At 40.8% G+C, this 15,035-nt stretch overlaps 1 protein-coding gene across 1 annotated transcript in view; it reads left to right on the plus strand.

The window, feature by feature from the left end:
- The window catches only part of PCNX2 (pecanex 2), a 304,964-nt gene that overhangs the window by 56,295 nt on the left and 233,634 nt on the right, over positions 1-15,035 (plus strand). Inside the window, exons 9-10 of the mRNA XM_052640516.1 lie at positions 247-382; positions 8,133-8,278. Coding sequence (XP_052496476.1) covers positions 247-382; positions 8,133-8,278 — 282 coding nt within the window. The remainder of the gene's footprint in view (positions 1-246; positions 383-8,132; positions 8,279-15,035) is intronic.

Genomic DNA, 15,035 nt, shown 5'->3' on the forward strand with positions numbered 1-15,035 from the left:
AAAAGCAAGGAAATCCAGAAAAACATCTACTTCTGCTTCATTAACTACACTAAAGTGTTTGACTCTGTGGATCACAACAAACTGTGGAAAATTCTTAGAGACGGAAGAGGACCTGCTCATGCAAGGTGGAAAAAACTTACTTGCAACCTGAATTAAGGACCCATGCTGTCCTTGTGTCTGGGTGTAATAAATAGCTGATTTCCAGTACTTCCGGGTAATCAAAGTGTTTGTTTTGCCTATCCTCAGAGACTTGCAGATTAGCTCCTCCAGTACCACGACTTCTGAGAGTCAAGATCCTTCTTCTGGGGACCCTGCAGTCAGTGCTCTTCAACAACAGCTGTTACTGATGGTGGCTCGGAGGACCCAGTCAGAAACCCCACGGGTAAGTCCCAGCATCACCGTTTGTGAATGTTCCAGAAGCAGGGGTCCTGAAACCTGTTTCCAGGTTGGTTTCTCTATCAGAATTAGTCCAGTCTTGTCCTGAATGGACAAGGGTTGTGGTTACATCACTTCATGGTAGTTTACTGGACGAATGTAAAAAGAGACCATTTAGATAACATACCATTTAGATAATACCTTTTCACTGATGCTAATGGGTTATTAGTCTTGATTGTTCTTCCAGTGTATTAGAAATTGATTTACATTGATCTTTTGTTGCTGAGTTGCACAAATTCCATGAAACCTCACTAGATTGAAATGGCTTTTTCTCGCTGCAGGGTTTGGAAAGTATCTAGATATTTATTAATTTATTATAGTCTTATAATTTAGGCATGCAGAAATTTTGAAAGAGAATCTTGGCCTGAAGAGAGAGTTTATTCGTGGAACAAATGACATGATCATCAAGCACTTAAAAGATGCCTCTTTCCATTATTTTACCGAGAGATTAACTTACTGATGTTCATTCACTTATTACTTCACTTTTAATGAGACCCTGTAAGACACAGAGCAAAGAATTCAAAAAGAACATGGGAGGAAAGACATACAACCAGTCATGAACTTAGAGCTACACATTCTATCAGGGCATTTTGGGGAATGGCTATGGAGAAGGCGCCTTAGAAGAAAGGACGCTTGGGCTAGACCTTGAAGGAAGGTAGATTTCAGTAGGTGCAGATTGAAAGAAGAGGGCTATAGATGGGATACTGTCAAGTTTGTGTAACATTTCTTTACTGCTCTGCTTACCTTCTTCCTGACCATGTTTTGATTTCTTCTAGAGAATCTCGCCTACAAAAAGAAATACAGTAAGTCCCGTATATACAAATGTGTTCTGTTCTGAGAGTATGTTTGTTAAGTCCAATTTGTTCATTAGCGCAACAGTTAGCCTAGGCACCCAACTAACACAATTGGCTATACAGTACTGTACTACAATAAGTTTGTAATATTTTCCACACAAATAATACATAAAAAACAAATAAGTACAAAAATAAGGGTAACATTTTTAATCTTACAGTGTAGTACCTTGAAAAGTACAGTTTTTGTTCAGTCGCTCAGTCACGTCCTACTCTTTGCAACCCCATGGACTGCAGTGCTTCCATATCCTTCTCTGTATCCCCAAGTTTGCTCAGAATTCATGTCCGTTGAATCGGTGATGCCATCTAACCATTACATCCTCTGGTCACCCCCTTCCCCTCTTGCCCTCAATCTCACCCAGCATCAGGGTCTTTTCCAGTGAGTTGGCTCTTTGCATCAGGTGGTCCAAGTATTGGAGCTTCAGCTTCAGCATCAGTCCTTCCAATGAATATTCAGGGTTGATTTCCTTTAGGATTGACTGGTTTAATCTCCTTGTAGTCCAAGGGGCTCTTAAGAGAGTCTTGAGAGTCAGCCAGCACCACAGTTCAAAAGCATCAATTCTTTGGCACTCAGCCATCCTTATGGTCCAGCTCTCACATCCATACATGACTACTGGAAAAACCACAGCTTTGACTATATGGACCTTTGTCAGCAAAGTGACGTCTCTGCTTTTAAATATACTGTCTAGGTTTGAAAAGTACAGCAGTGCAGCACAGCAGTTGGTGCTTCTTAGCAATACCAGCTATGGCACTGCTGCTTTTACACGGGCTTCCAGACATCCTGGGCTTGAAATAGATAATATATTACTGTACTCCGTACAGTTCAGTAAAGCACACAAAAGCACAGCCACTTGTAGAGGATGCACTCACGTGACAACGTACACCAGACACATGAACTAACTTACGTGACTGGACATGTGAACACGCATTTACATCTTTGAAAGTTCACAACTTGAAGGTTAGTATGTAGGGGACTTAGTATAATAGTTTTAGATTCAATTTCACGATTGCTTAACTAGATTTTTTCAGAAGAAGCTTGATGGTAATTTACACACCCTTGTTCAAATGTGCAGAAAAAATGCTGTGCTACTTTCTAACTGACCACATGTTGTTCTGGAGTCCTTATTTCTGCTGTGCTGTGTTTAGTTACCCAGTCATGTGTGACTCTTTGCGACCCCATGGACTGTAGCCTGCCAGGCTCCTCTGTCCTTGGGGATTCTCCACGTAAGAATACTGGAGTGGGTTGCCATGTCCTCCTCCAGCAGGTCTTCCTGACCCAGGGGTGGATTCTTTACCAGCTGAGCTACATTTTTAAGTAAAATTGTAAAAGATTTTAAGTTATACTCTATGTAGGTATACATGTGTGCTAAGTTGCTTTATTTGTGTCTGACTCTTTGTGACCCTGTGGACTCTAGCCTGCCAGGCTCCTATGTCCATGGGATTCTCCAGGCAAAAACTCTGGAGACTCAGGTTCAGTCTCTGGGTTGGGAAGATCTCCTGGAGATAGAAAGGGCAACCCACTCCAGTACTCTTTCCTGGGAAGTCCCATGGATAGAGGAGCCTGGTGGGCTAAAGTCCATGGGGTCTCAAGAGTCCGACTTGACTTAGTGACTGAACAACAACTGTGAGGTTTTGAGAAATAAAGGTAATATATGGCATAGTGATACTTTTAAGAATCAGCAGCAATTATTAATATCATCAAAATGCTTATTAGTTATGGGACTCTTGAAGATACCATTATTTTGTCTCTTTTATTTTTATTTTAAAAAATTTTGTCGAAGTATAGTTGATTTACAATGTTGTGCTAATTTCTGCTGTACAGCAAAGTGATTTAGTTAAGTGTATAGATATAGTCTTTATATATTCTTTTCCATTATGGTTTATCATAGGATATTGAATATAGATTCCTGTGCTATACAGTAGGACCTTGTTCTCCATTCAGTCCATATGTAATAGTTTGCGTCTGTGGAGGAGTTATGGGAAGTTTGAGGATTAGAGAAAATATATGACAGAGTTAAACTTTTAAGAATCAGGGGCAATTATTTTTTTCCCTTTTTAAAATTAGTTGCTTTTTTAAAAATTAAAAAAATGTAATTGAAGGGTAATTGCTGTATAGAATTTTGTGGGTTTCTGTCATACATCAACAAGAATCAGCCATAGGTACACCCATGTCCCCTCCCTCCTGGACCTCCCTTCCATCTCCCCCCCCATCCCACCCCTTAGCCTGTCACAGAGCCTTCAGCCTGTGTTTCAGTTCCCTGAGTCACACAGCAAATTCCCATTGGCTATCTATTTTACATATAGTATTGAAATTTCCATGTTACTCTCTCCATACGTCTCCCCTTCTCCCTCCTCCCCCACCACGTTCTGAGATCTGTTCTCTGTGTCTCTTTTTCTATTGCTGCCCTGAACATAAATTCATCAGTGCCCTCTCTTTAGATTTCATATGTACGTGTCAGTATACAGTATTTATATTTCTCTTTCTGAGTTACTTCACTCCATATAATGGGCTCTAGGTTCATCCACCTCATTAGAACTGATCATATGCCTTCCTTTTTATGGCTGAGTAATATTCCATTGTGTATATGTACCATAGCTTCTTTATCCATTCATCTGTCAGTGGACATCTAGGTTGCTTCCATGTTCTAGCTATTGTAAACAGTGCTGCAGTGAACACTGGGATACATGTGTCTCTTTCAATTTTGGTTTCCTCCGGGTATATGCCCAGCAGTGGAATTGCTGGGTCATATGGTGGTTTTATTCCTAGCTTTTAAAGGAATCTCCATACCATCTTCCATCGTGGCTGTATCAGTTTCTGTTCTCTCCAGTAATGCAAAAGGGTTCCCTTGCCTCCTCACCTTCTCCAGTATTTATTGTTTGTAGACTTTTTAATGACGGCCATTCTGACCGGTGTGAGGTGGTATCTCATTGTAGTTTTGATTTGCATTTCTCTAATAATGAGCAATGTTGAGCATCTTTTCATGTGTTTGTTAGCCATCTGTATGTCTTCTTTGGAGAAATGTCTCTTCAGGTCCCTTTCCCACTTTTTGATTGGGTTGCTTGCTTTTCTGGTACTGAATTGCATGAGCTGCTTGTGTATTTTGGAAATGAACCTTTGTCAGTTGTTTCCTTTGCTATTATTTTCTCCCATTCTGAGGGTTGTCTTTCATCTTGTTTGTAGTTTCCTTTGCTGTGCGAAAGCTTTTAAGTTTGATTAGGTCCCACTTGTTTATTTCTGTTTTTATTTCCATTACCCTAGGAGGTAGGTCATAGGAGATCTTGCTTTGATTTATGTCATCGAGTGTTCTGCTTATGTTTTCCTCTAAGAATTTTATAATTTCTGGTCTTACACTTAGATCTTTAATCCATTTTGAGTTTATCTTTGTGTGTGGTATTAGGTAGTGTTCTGATTTCATTATTTTGGACATAGAAGTCCAGTTTTACCAGCAGCACTTATTGAAGAGGCTATCTTCAGGGGCCATTATTAATATCATCAGAATGCTTATTAGTTATGGAACTCTTGAAGAGACTATTTTTTAAAAATTTTCATTTAAAGTTTTTTGTTGACATATAGTTGATTTACAACATCATGTTAATTTCTGCTGTACAGAAAGTGATTCAGTTATATGTATTCTTTTTCATACTCTTTTCCATTACAGTTTATCACAGGATATTGAATATATTTCCCTGTGCCGTAGGACCTTGTTGCCCATCCATTCTATATGTGGTAGTTTGCATCTGTGGAAGAGTTATTATGAGGTTTTGAAGATTAATGATAATGTATGGCAAAATTATGCCTTTAATAATCAGTATTAATTGTTAATATCATCAAAATTCTTATTAGTTTTATAGAATTCTTGACTTTTTTCAGGTAGCTTGGGGGAAATACAGTTCTGTTGTCTAAGACACCCCGTTTGTGGTCCTTCGTTGTGTTAGCCCTAGCAAACTAACACCGAAGTCAAATCATTTTTTCTTTGTATTAAATTCTGAGATTATTTTCATTTAAGCAGCAATAAATAGCTCAATATGCCAGAATATTTAATAAGTTTTGCAAAAGATGTAGACATAGTCTTCATGTGATTTTTTTTATAGTGACCTTCCCTAAAACTACTATCTAAAAGAGAGTATTTTCTTACTATTCAAAAGAATGTTGTCGGCTTCACTGTTGCTTATCCTTGACATGTTTATACATCATGCTAAATTCCCACATCACAGAATGGTAAACCCTACTCAGCTGGCACATGTGTTTTATTTCGTACTTGCACTCTTAGTCCACGGAGCATAAAGGGAAAGGATCTCTTTTGAGAGGAAGATTTACTCTAAATTACAAATTCACTGGGCTTCCCTGGTGGCTTAGACAGTAAAGAATCTGACTGCAGTGTGGGAGACCCAGGTTCGATCCCTGTGTCGGGAAGATCCCCTGGAGAAAGGAATGGCAGCCCACTCCAGTATCCTTGCCTGGAGAGTTCCAGGGACAGAGGAGCTGGCACACTGCAGTCCATGGGGTCACAAAGAGTCAGACACAACTGAGCAAGTAGCACTTTGACTTTCATAAGTTCATTGTCATTAAAAGAAGATGCTCTTCTTGCTGACATGACAGCAGGAAGTTTCCTCGAGGCTCTCTTTTCTGTTGGAGTCAAATTCCAGACACAAGCAGCACTTACAGTCTCAACTTACTTCTAATAATACAGCCCAATCCATCCTGTATATTGTCAACCTGCATATTACCTTCACAATGGATCAGCTTTCCCTTGAAATGCTCTTTGTGTTAATATTTTATAGTCTGAATAACTCTATGCTCCATAGCTGTCAGGGAATTAGCAGCTGGGAACAGAGAGATGGGGAAGTCAGCCTCCTAAGAGGGTTCCACGTGGTCTCCAGTGAGGCAGATGTGTTGCCCTTATGCATGCCAGGTGTTCTGACATCAGCGACTCTCAGTGAATTAAGGAAAAAGTATGCAGTGTGCCCAAGTATGATCTTCTGCTTTGTAAGTCTGAGAGGAGTGAATGAGGCCACGGAAAGGTAGCTCTGCCCCCACGGCTGCTCTTCCATGCTGTCCTCCTCCCTTAGCTTATCTTGGCCCTTCTTCTCGTTCTTCTGCGTCTTATGCTGTTTTTCAGCCACCAAGTCGTGTCCGACTCTTTGCAACCCCGTGGACTGCAGCACGCCAGGCTTCTCTGTCACTCACCATCTCCTGGAGTTTGCCCAGGTTCATGTCCACTGAGTCAGTGACGCCCTGCACCCATCTCATCCTCTGTTGCCCTCTTCTCCTTCTGCTTTCAATGTTTCGCAGTATCAGGGTCTTTTCCAATGAGTCAGCTGTTCGCATAAGGTGGCCAAAGTATTGGAGCTTCAGCTTAGCCTACAGGAAATTAGAGCCTACTGAAAATCCTTTTCGGAAAAATATAGGACAAAAGCAAACAAATAAAAATGCAAGCTAGCATAATCCACCAGTTCCACTTTTTGGTGTATATTCAAAGAGCCTAATGCAGGGAATCCAACAGATATTTGCATGTGCGTGTTCACAATAGTGTCATTCATGATTGTGAATAGTGAATATTCCACCAAGAGGTGGATGCAACCCAAGTGCCTGTCGACAGATGAGTGAGTAAACAAAATGTAGTCTATCCATAAAATGAAATTTTACTCAGCCCTAAAAAAAAATTTGACGCCTGAAACATGATAGAACTTGAGATCATTATGATAAATGAAATAAGCCAGTCACAAAGGAATGATACTCTTTAATTCCACTTATAGGAGGTACCCAGAAGGGTCAAATTCCTGGAGACAGAAAGTAGAGGAGAGTGGGGAGTTAGTGTTCAATGTAGACAGAGTTTCAGTTTTGCAAGATGAAAACATGAATAATAATATGAATATTATTGCTACTGAAACACATACATACAAAATAGTTAAGATATAAATTTTAAATTATGTATTTTTTTTAACCACAGTTACAAAAAAAAAAAAAAGCAACCCCACAGATTAGAAATAGAAGGTCTGCAGGGGGCTGCGGCTCATTAAGTATTTGTTCAGCAAATGAATGGAGACTAATTTTTTTCAAAACTGAATTCCTTTCCACTAGATTAGATCCAATCAGAGATGAATTTGGGGTGAAAATGTTTTAAATCTGAGATTAAATTCCTCCACCTGTTTCTGTTTTATTGGTTTAATTATTTTTTTCTGACAAATATTTCAGGTCTTACTTATATTGGGCTTCACTAAGGACCTACATACTGTGGATGAAAATCTTTTTACTTAAAAAAAATTTAAATATTTATCTGGGTATTACATTAAATAGCATACCTTTCAAAGATTATGTCGTTTAAGGCCTTTTTTTGAATTCTGATCTTTCATAATAATTACTTTCATGGCAGTTTCCTGGCCTGACAGTAGTATTTTGATATAAGTAGCATAATTTTAATGTCACATTATAATGACATTGAAATGTATTGGTAAAAAAGACGTTTTCTGCAATAAGGATCTACTGTATAGCATAGAGAACTATACTTGGTATTCTGTGATAACCTATAAGGGAAAAGAATACAGAAAAGAATGAATATGTGTATATGTATAACTAAACCACTTTGCTGTACAACTGAAACTCACAGAACATTGTCAATCAATAATACTCAGTACAAAAAATAAAGCTGGAAAAAAAAAGACCTTTTCTGTTGATCATTATCCTTTTGTTAGGGTGCCCATTTTTTTTTTTTAATGGACTATGTTGGTTTCCATTTCAGAATTCGAACGTCTGCTTTTGGTACTTTTAAATCAGGAGGCTTACTTTATGACAATAACACGTCTATGTGAAACCCTCTCTCTGTTTTTTCTTTCGGTATCCGAAAGCATCTGAGTCGGGATCTGGAAGATTCATCTTCTTCTTCCACACAAGGAAAGTTTAACCGAGAGCAGTTTTACAAGTTTATCATCTTCCCTGGGAAGTGGATTAAGGTCTGGTATGATCGCCTTACCTTGCTGGCATTACTGGATAGGTAAGCCTCCAGGCGTGCACGTGTGCTGGGGAAGGACACGAGTGGGGCTTGGCAGAGTGCACTTGCTTGCTGATAATAAGCAGTTTGGCCTCCGGCTGAAATTCTCTGGGGCTTTTCCAAGGTGTCTGCTTTTTGTTCTGCAAACCCAGAGTCAGAGCAGTGAGATCCTGACAAATGAAGAAATTGTCATTGAGCGGTGAAAATGGGAACTAGGAGAATTTGGTAACATGGTTTAGTGTTAAGGTTTGGGACAATGTTATGCCTTGGTCTGCTCATCTTTTGCCAGTTTTTGTAGGAGAGCCTGCAGCTGCCATGTTGAGGGCAGAGCTTGGGTGTGAGGATGTGGCGTGGGGAGGGGAGGAGGGACATGGCGGGGGAAGGAGTGATGTCTCGCCCTTACCTTTCAGGATTTGGGTTCTAAATACTCTATCCTATACTTTGGGTGCTAGTCTTTCCTTTAAAGCCTGTTACTCTTTCTCACCACTATTTCTCAAGATGCAGTGCTGTGGGGTTGGAGCTGAGGGTACTGGGTGGGGAGGTGGAGGCGGGTGGCAGGGGTCAGGCTGAGTAAGGCATGATGGAGTTGGGGACCAAAGAGGTCCATTTCCATCCCCCTTGGGGTATACAGAAGACCAGATTGTAATCTTTTCTAAAATAATGTTTTTATTAAAATTTAAAACTTTACTCTGCAAAAAGAGAGTATAAAAGAATGAAAAGACAAGTCACTGACAGAAAAAATTGTTTATGAGACTTCCCTGGCAGTCTGGTGGTTATGACTTCACTTTGCAGTGAGGGGGGTGCAGGTTTGATCCCTGGTTGGGGAGCTAAGATCCTATATACCTTGTGGCCAAAAAACCAAAACATACAACAACAACAAAAAAACAGAAGCAATCTTGTAACAGATTCAATAAAGACTTAAAAAATTAAAAATTTACAAAACACACATCAGATATATATCCAAGATATACAAAGACTACTTAAAGCTCAATAATAAGAAAACAACCTAATTTTAAAATATGGGCTAAAGATTTGAAGAGAACCCTCATCTAAGAAGACATCCAAATGGCAAGCAAGTACATAAAAATAGGCTTATCATTTTCTATCACTAGAGATTTGCAAATTCAAGCAACGATGAGATACCACTATATGCTATGAGAATGTTTAATCAAACAAAACTGACAATAGCAAATGCTGGAAAGAATGTGGAACAAAAAAACCCTTTTTTTCATTGCTGTTGGAAGAACAAAATAGTATAGCTAATTTGAAAGACAGGATGGCAGTTTTCTAAAGTAAACAGTTTTGCCATATAATTCACCAAGTGTACTCCTAGGTAACTACCTTACTGATTTGAAAACATCCACATAAATACTCCATATGAATGTTTTTAATATCTGTATTTATAATTATTAAAAACTAAAAGGAACCAGGGTGTACATCAGTATGTGAGTATATAAATTGTGGGGGCTTCCCTGGTGGCTCAGTGATTAAGAACCCACCTGCCCATACAGGAGACGTGGTTTTGATCCCTAGGTCAGGAAGATCCCCTTGAGAAGGAAATGGCAACGCAACTCCAGTAGTCTTGCCTGGGAAATCCCATGAACAGAGGAGCCTGGTGGGCTACAGTCCATGGGGTCGCAAGAGAGTCAGATATGACTTAACAACTAAACAATAACAACAATGAATTGTGATATTCACAGGTTGTGAATTCACAGGTTGGAGATTCGGATGCTATTACTAATGGTGTCATCAGAAAACACAGGAGTTTCACAGTTAAATGCCAGTCAGTGCGGTAGTGGGAAGGCTGGTTGCCTGCCTGGCTATTGTGGGTCCCCCAGTGACTACTTGTTATCATAATGTCTTAAATGGTTTGATCACATATTGAAAAACTGTAGTCATGCAAAATTACAACAGTAAATTTCAGGACCCACAAGTCAGAGAAGGGAGTTATAATGGTTTTTCTAACAATACTATGTTACCCCAGGGGCACACACTTAAGACAGAGACTTCATACTTAACTAAAATAATTCAAGATAATACAGTCTGATAGATGAGAAGTGTTTTTGAAATATTCATTTAAAAAGAAATTATTAGAAGTTGAACTAACTTGCCTTAACCCTTCATATTAAATACAAATATTTCTATGGATTTCTGGGTTTGTTATTTTAAAATCCACTCACTGATGAAAATTAGCTGAAAATCCAGTGAAGATCTAAAAAATGATGATGAGGAAGATGATTATCATCTTGTGAAGGTTATAGTGTTATATCATTTTAATCACCTCTCTTGCAAGTTACGTGCTAAGCCATGTCCGACTCTTTGCGACCCCATGGACTGTAGCCCACTAGGCTCCTCTGTCCATGGGATTCTCCAGGCAGGAATACTGGAGTGGGTTGCCATGTCCTTCTCCAGGGGATCTTCCTGACCCAGGGATGGAACCTGTGCATTGCTAGGTGGGTTCTTTACCACTGCCTTCAGTCTCCTGTTAAATGTGGTAATCTATTGGATTGGCCAAAAAGTCAGTAAGATGTTATGGAAAAACCCCAACAAACCATATCACAGGGAGGATGTGAGGATCAAACCAAATTAATGACAGAAAGAGTTCTTTAAATATTAGTTGTTGGGAAGATCCCCTAGAGAAGGAAATGGCAACCCACTGCAGTATTCTTACCTGGAGAATCCCAAGGACAGAGGAGCCTGGCAGGCTACAGTCCGTGGGGTCGCAGAGTCCGTTATTATTATTACTTGGAATGTGGCCCAGAACCCAGAAAGAAGAAAAAAAAAATTTAAATGAAATAAATGATTGTAGCCAAAGTGTGTGTGCTAAGTCACTTTAGCCAAGTCCGACTCTCTGTGACCCTGTGGACTGTAGCCGACCATGTTCCTTTCTAGCCACAGTAGATGTTGTCAAATGCAGACACTGAAACTTAGGCCCTTAGAAAGGAGAGATCACCCTTTCTTCAGAGCCCATCTAATCCTACTTTCAGCCATCCACCTGCAAGCTTGGTGATCTGGTTTTCTAGTTGGCAGTCAATGAAGAGGGGAGGAAGGGACACCATGACTCCCAGCTGACAGTGAGGAAGGAGGAAGGAAAACCCAGGGCACTGACCTAGAAAAACCGAGCAGCTTGGGACCTTGGTGTGGAGAGAGCAGCCCCGCCCAAGGACTGTGGAGCAGCGCACACAGCATACACAACCGCCTGGGAGCTTTGTGAAAACACAGATGCCCAGGTGTGAGAGGTCACCACCCGAGCGTGGCCTGGGGCACAGCACACCTCCTTAGCTCACCTGGTTAGTTCAGTGATGATGTGAAAGGTCTGTTTAAGAAAACAGGGATTCACACGATAAATTTTACGTTTTTGATGACCGGAGCTGTTTTTTTATTTGAAAATGTATATATAAATTACCCTGGATATTCACTGGGAGTATCTAAAGTCACATGGATGAGAGAACTTGAATTTACCAAATGAAAGCTTGGAAAGACAACACATATATAATAGAAAACAAACTTATAAGTGTTGGCAGAAACTGGAAGAATTTGGTGAATAACAGGCAATGAAATCAGACTAATCGCTGCCCTGAACTCCCCCAGGTCAAGGACTTCTGTTTGACGTTGTTTAACTTTCCCTCTGGGATTCAGGCTCATCTTCCTTGAATGTGTTTCCTTATCCTCTGATCATGGTAGCGTCCTGGGTCCCTATGATCACAGCCTCTTCTGTTTGCCTTCAGTTTGCCGTCCAGTCTGCTTAGATATTTTCAGACTTGTCTCTCTTTTCTGTTATCATTTTCTCTTCCTTTCCCTTCTGCTATTACCTCATCTTGCAAAACTCCTAGGTTTTCTTTTTCTTTCACCAGTTTATCAGGTTAGCATCTAAAACAAAAAGCTGTCCATCTAAGCATCATTTCATTCATTTATTTGTTCATTCAACACTTAAAAAAAAATCAAAACACCTACTCCACTCTAGGCTCTATAAGGAGCCCTGGGTATAGAGCAATGAATGAAACAGACATACAGTCCCTGTGCTCAGGAGGCCTGGCTCCACTGGGGGAAGTGGGCTAAGATGGCACACGGTCCTGGCTGCCATGGAAGACACCCCTGAAGGCCTGAGATAGAGGAACGTGGGGGAGGAGGACACAGATGTCAGGACAGGTGATGACAGAGGCCTTATCTGAGGAGGAAACTCACAGAGCTGAGATACAGCAGGGAGCCAGGTATGTGGCTAGCAGGGGCAAACTCGCCATCTCACCGTCGCGAGGATGTGCTCTCATGCCTCCCATCCTTACAAATCCTCTGGACCACATTCCCCCAGCTGCTGTCCCATTTCTCCAGGTTTCCTGGCAGCAGAGCTCCTTGAAGCACTGCATGTTATCTTTTTCCCCCAGTTTCTCCCCTCCCATTTTCTCATAACCTCCTTGCATTCTGTCTTCTGACCCCAGGACCTCATGGAGCCTGCCCTGGGGCAGGTCACGGTTGATCCTGTCAGTCATGTCCCTGGACTCATTCTTGGGTTACTTTCTTCTCTCGTTTCCAGGGCTCAGCCCTCTCTTGGTTTTCTTTCTGCCCTGTTGGTAGCTCCTTCCTGGTCCCCTTTGCAGGTGACCTCTTCATGTTGGTGTCCCAGGAGCTGCTCAGCCCTTGGTCTTTCTCTTTCTACCCGCTTTTCTTTAGTGATCACATTTAGTCTCATGGCTTTAAATCCCACTAATCTGCCAGTGACCAATTTCTGTCTCCACCCTGGACCTGTTTCCGGAGTTCTTTACTTGCGTATCTAACTATGGGGTTGACATCGCATAATCAGAGTTGAAACTGAGCTCTTCATCTCTGCCTCATCCCAGGTCTGCTCCGCCTGTGGTCTCCGCTAGTTCAGCTGATGACTACCTTATCCTCCCAGCTTTTCACTAAAAATCTTGGCATAATCCTTAAATCTTCTTTCCTTTCATTCTCATGTTCAATTTCTCGTAGATTATGTTTCCTGCTCCTTCAAAGGTATCTACTGCGGCTTCCACCTTTAATGTTGCCACCTTTGTTTGAGCTCTTTTCATCTCCCATCTGGGTTACTGTAAAAGCATCAACTGCTCACACCCATTCTCCCTGGACGCTATTCTTTTTCAAAATTGTACTGATTGATAATAGTTGATTTACAGTGTGGCATTCATTTCTGCTGTAAGGCAAAGTGTTTCAGTTATCCATATATATTCTTTTCCATTATGATTTATCATAAGATATTGACCAAAGTTGGCTGTGCTGTACAGTAGGACCTTGTTGTCTGTCTGTCCTATATAAAATAGCTTGCTTCTGCTAATCCCAAACTCCCAATCCATCCCTCCCCCACCCCACTCCCCCTTGGCAACCACCGGTCTGTTTTCTGTGTCTGAGTCTGTTTCTCTTTTGTGGATAAGTTCATTTGTGCTGTATTTTAGATTTCACATATGTGATGTCGTATGATATTTATCTCTCTGACTTACCGCACTTAGTATGATAATCTCATGGTCCATCCGTGTTGCTGCAGATGGCATTCTTTCACTCTGTTTATGGCTGAGTAGTATTCCATTTTATATATATCACATCTTCTTTAGCCTTTCATCTGTCAGTGGACGTTTAGGTTGCTTCCACGTCCTGTCTATTGTAAATAGTGCTGCTGTGAACACAGGTGCGTGTATCTTTTTGAATTATGCTTTTCTCTGGATATATGCCCAGGAATGGAATTGCAGGGTAGCTCTATTTTCCGTTTTTTAAGGAACCTCCCTGCTGTTCTCTGGAGTGCCTGCACCAATTAACATTTCCCCTAGTATCTCCCTGTATATTATTCTTAACCCAACAGTTTTAGTCGCCTCTTGGTCTTCCTGTTGGTCACCACACCAGGCCCTCTTCCAGCCTGAAGACCTTTGCCCTGGCTGTTCCCTCCACCTGGTGACCTCTTCCCTCAGATAACTGCACAGGCTGGCCCTTTTGTCTTTCAAATGCTTTTTCTTAGAGAGACTTAGCCTGACCTTCCTGTTTAAAATCCATCAGGTCTCTGTCCACACACTCATAACTCCTCTCAGCTTGTTCTTTTCATTTTTCTGTTGCACGAATGCTCTTCAAATAGTCTACCACGTTCTTACTCTGTGTGTATTACTTATTTTATGTCACTGCCCATTGGAAAGGAGGCTTCATGAGTTTCATTCACTGATGTATTCGCAGTACTTCTGTTGCATGAACAAATGCATCAGCTTCCCTTAGCAAACTCCTTCCCAGTTTCTGCTGTTATGAGCCTTTCCCCCAGACTGAAAGCTTAAAGTCATCTTTATTCTTTCACTCTTTTATGGTACATACTCCATTCAATCAGAGTCTTTTCTACCGTGTTCTATTTTGTGACTGAGAGTCACATGTCCCCTTTAATTTCCCAGGTGTGTCACTTTCCCAGGCTCTGGTTACTTCTCTCTGGGAGTACTGTTTATCCTTTCCCCTTCAGTGCATCTTGTTAACCTCTGCAAGATAAATCTTTCTAAAGTATAGCCTTGATCATCACACCCCTTACCCAGTGAGCAAACTTCTTCACCAATATTTATGAGGAACTGTGGGAGGGGAGTGATGGTGGGGAGGCAGAGGAATGCAGTCCTGGTGGAGGAGGACCTGGGAAAAATTACTTTTAGGAACTTTATTTTTTTTCTCCAAATAGAAGAAGTTTTTTTTTTAATTGAAATTTTTGTTTTATTTCCTAAGCCTTTAGATAGTCTTAGATAGATACTTCAAAATGTTATGAGCAAACTAAAGAATA

Source organism: Budorcas taxicolor, chromosome 5 (assembly GCF_023091745.1).
Source record: "Budorcas taxicolor isolate Tak-1 chromosome 5, Takin1.1, whole genome shotgun sequence".
Lineage (NCBI taxonomy): Eukaryota > Metazoa > Chordata > Mammalia > Artiodactyla > Bovidae > Budorcas > Budorcas taxicolor.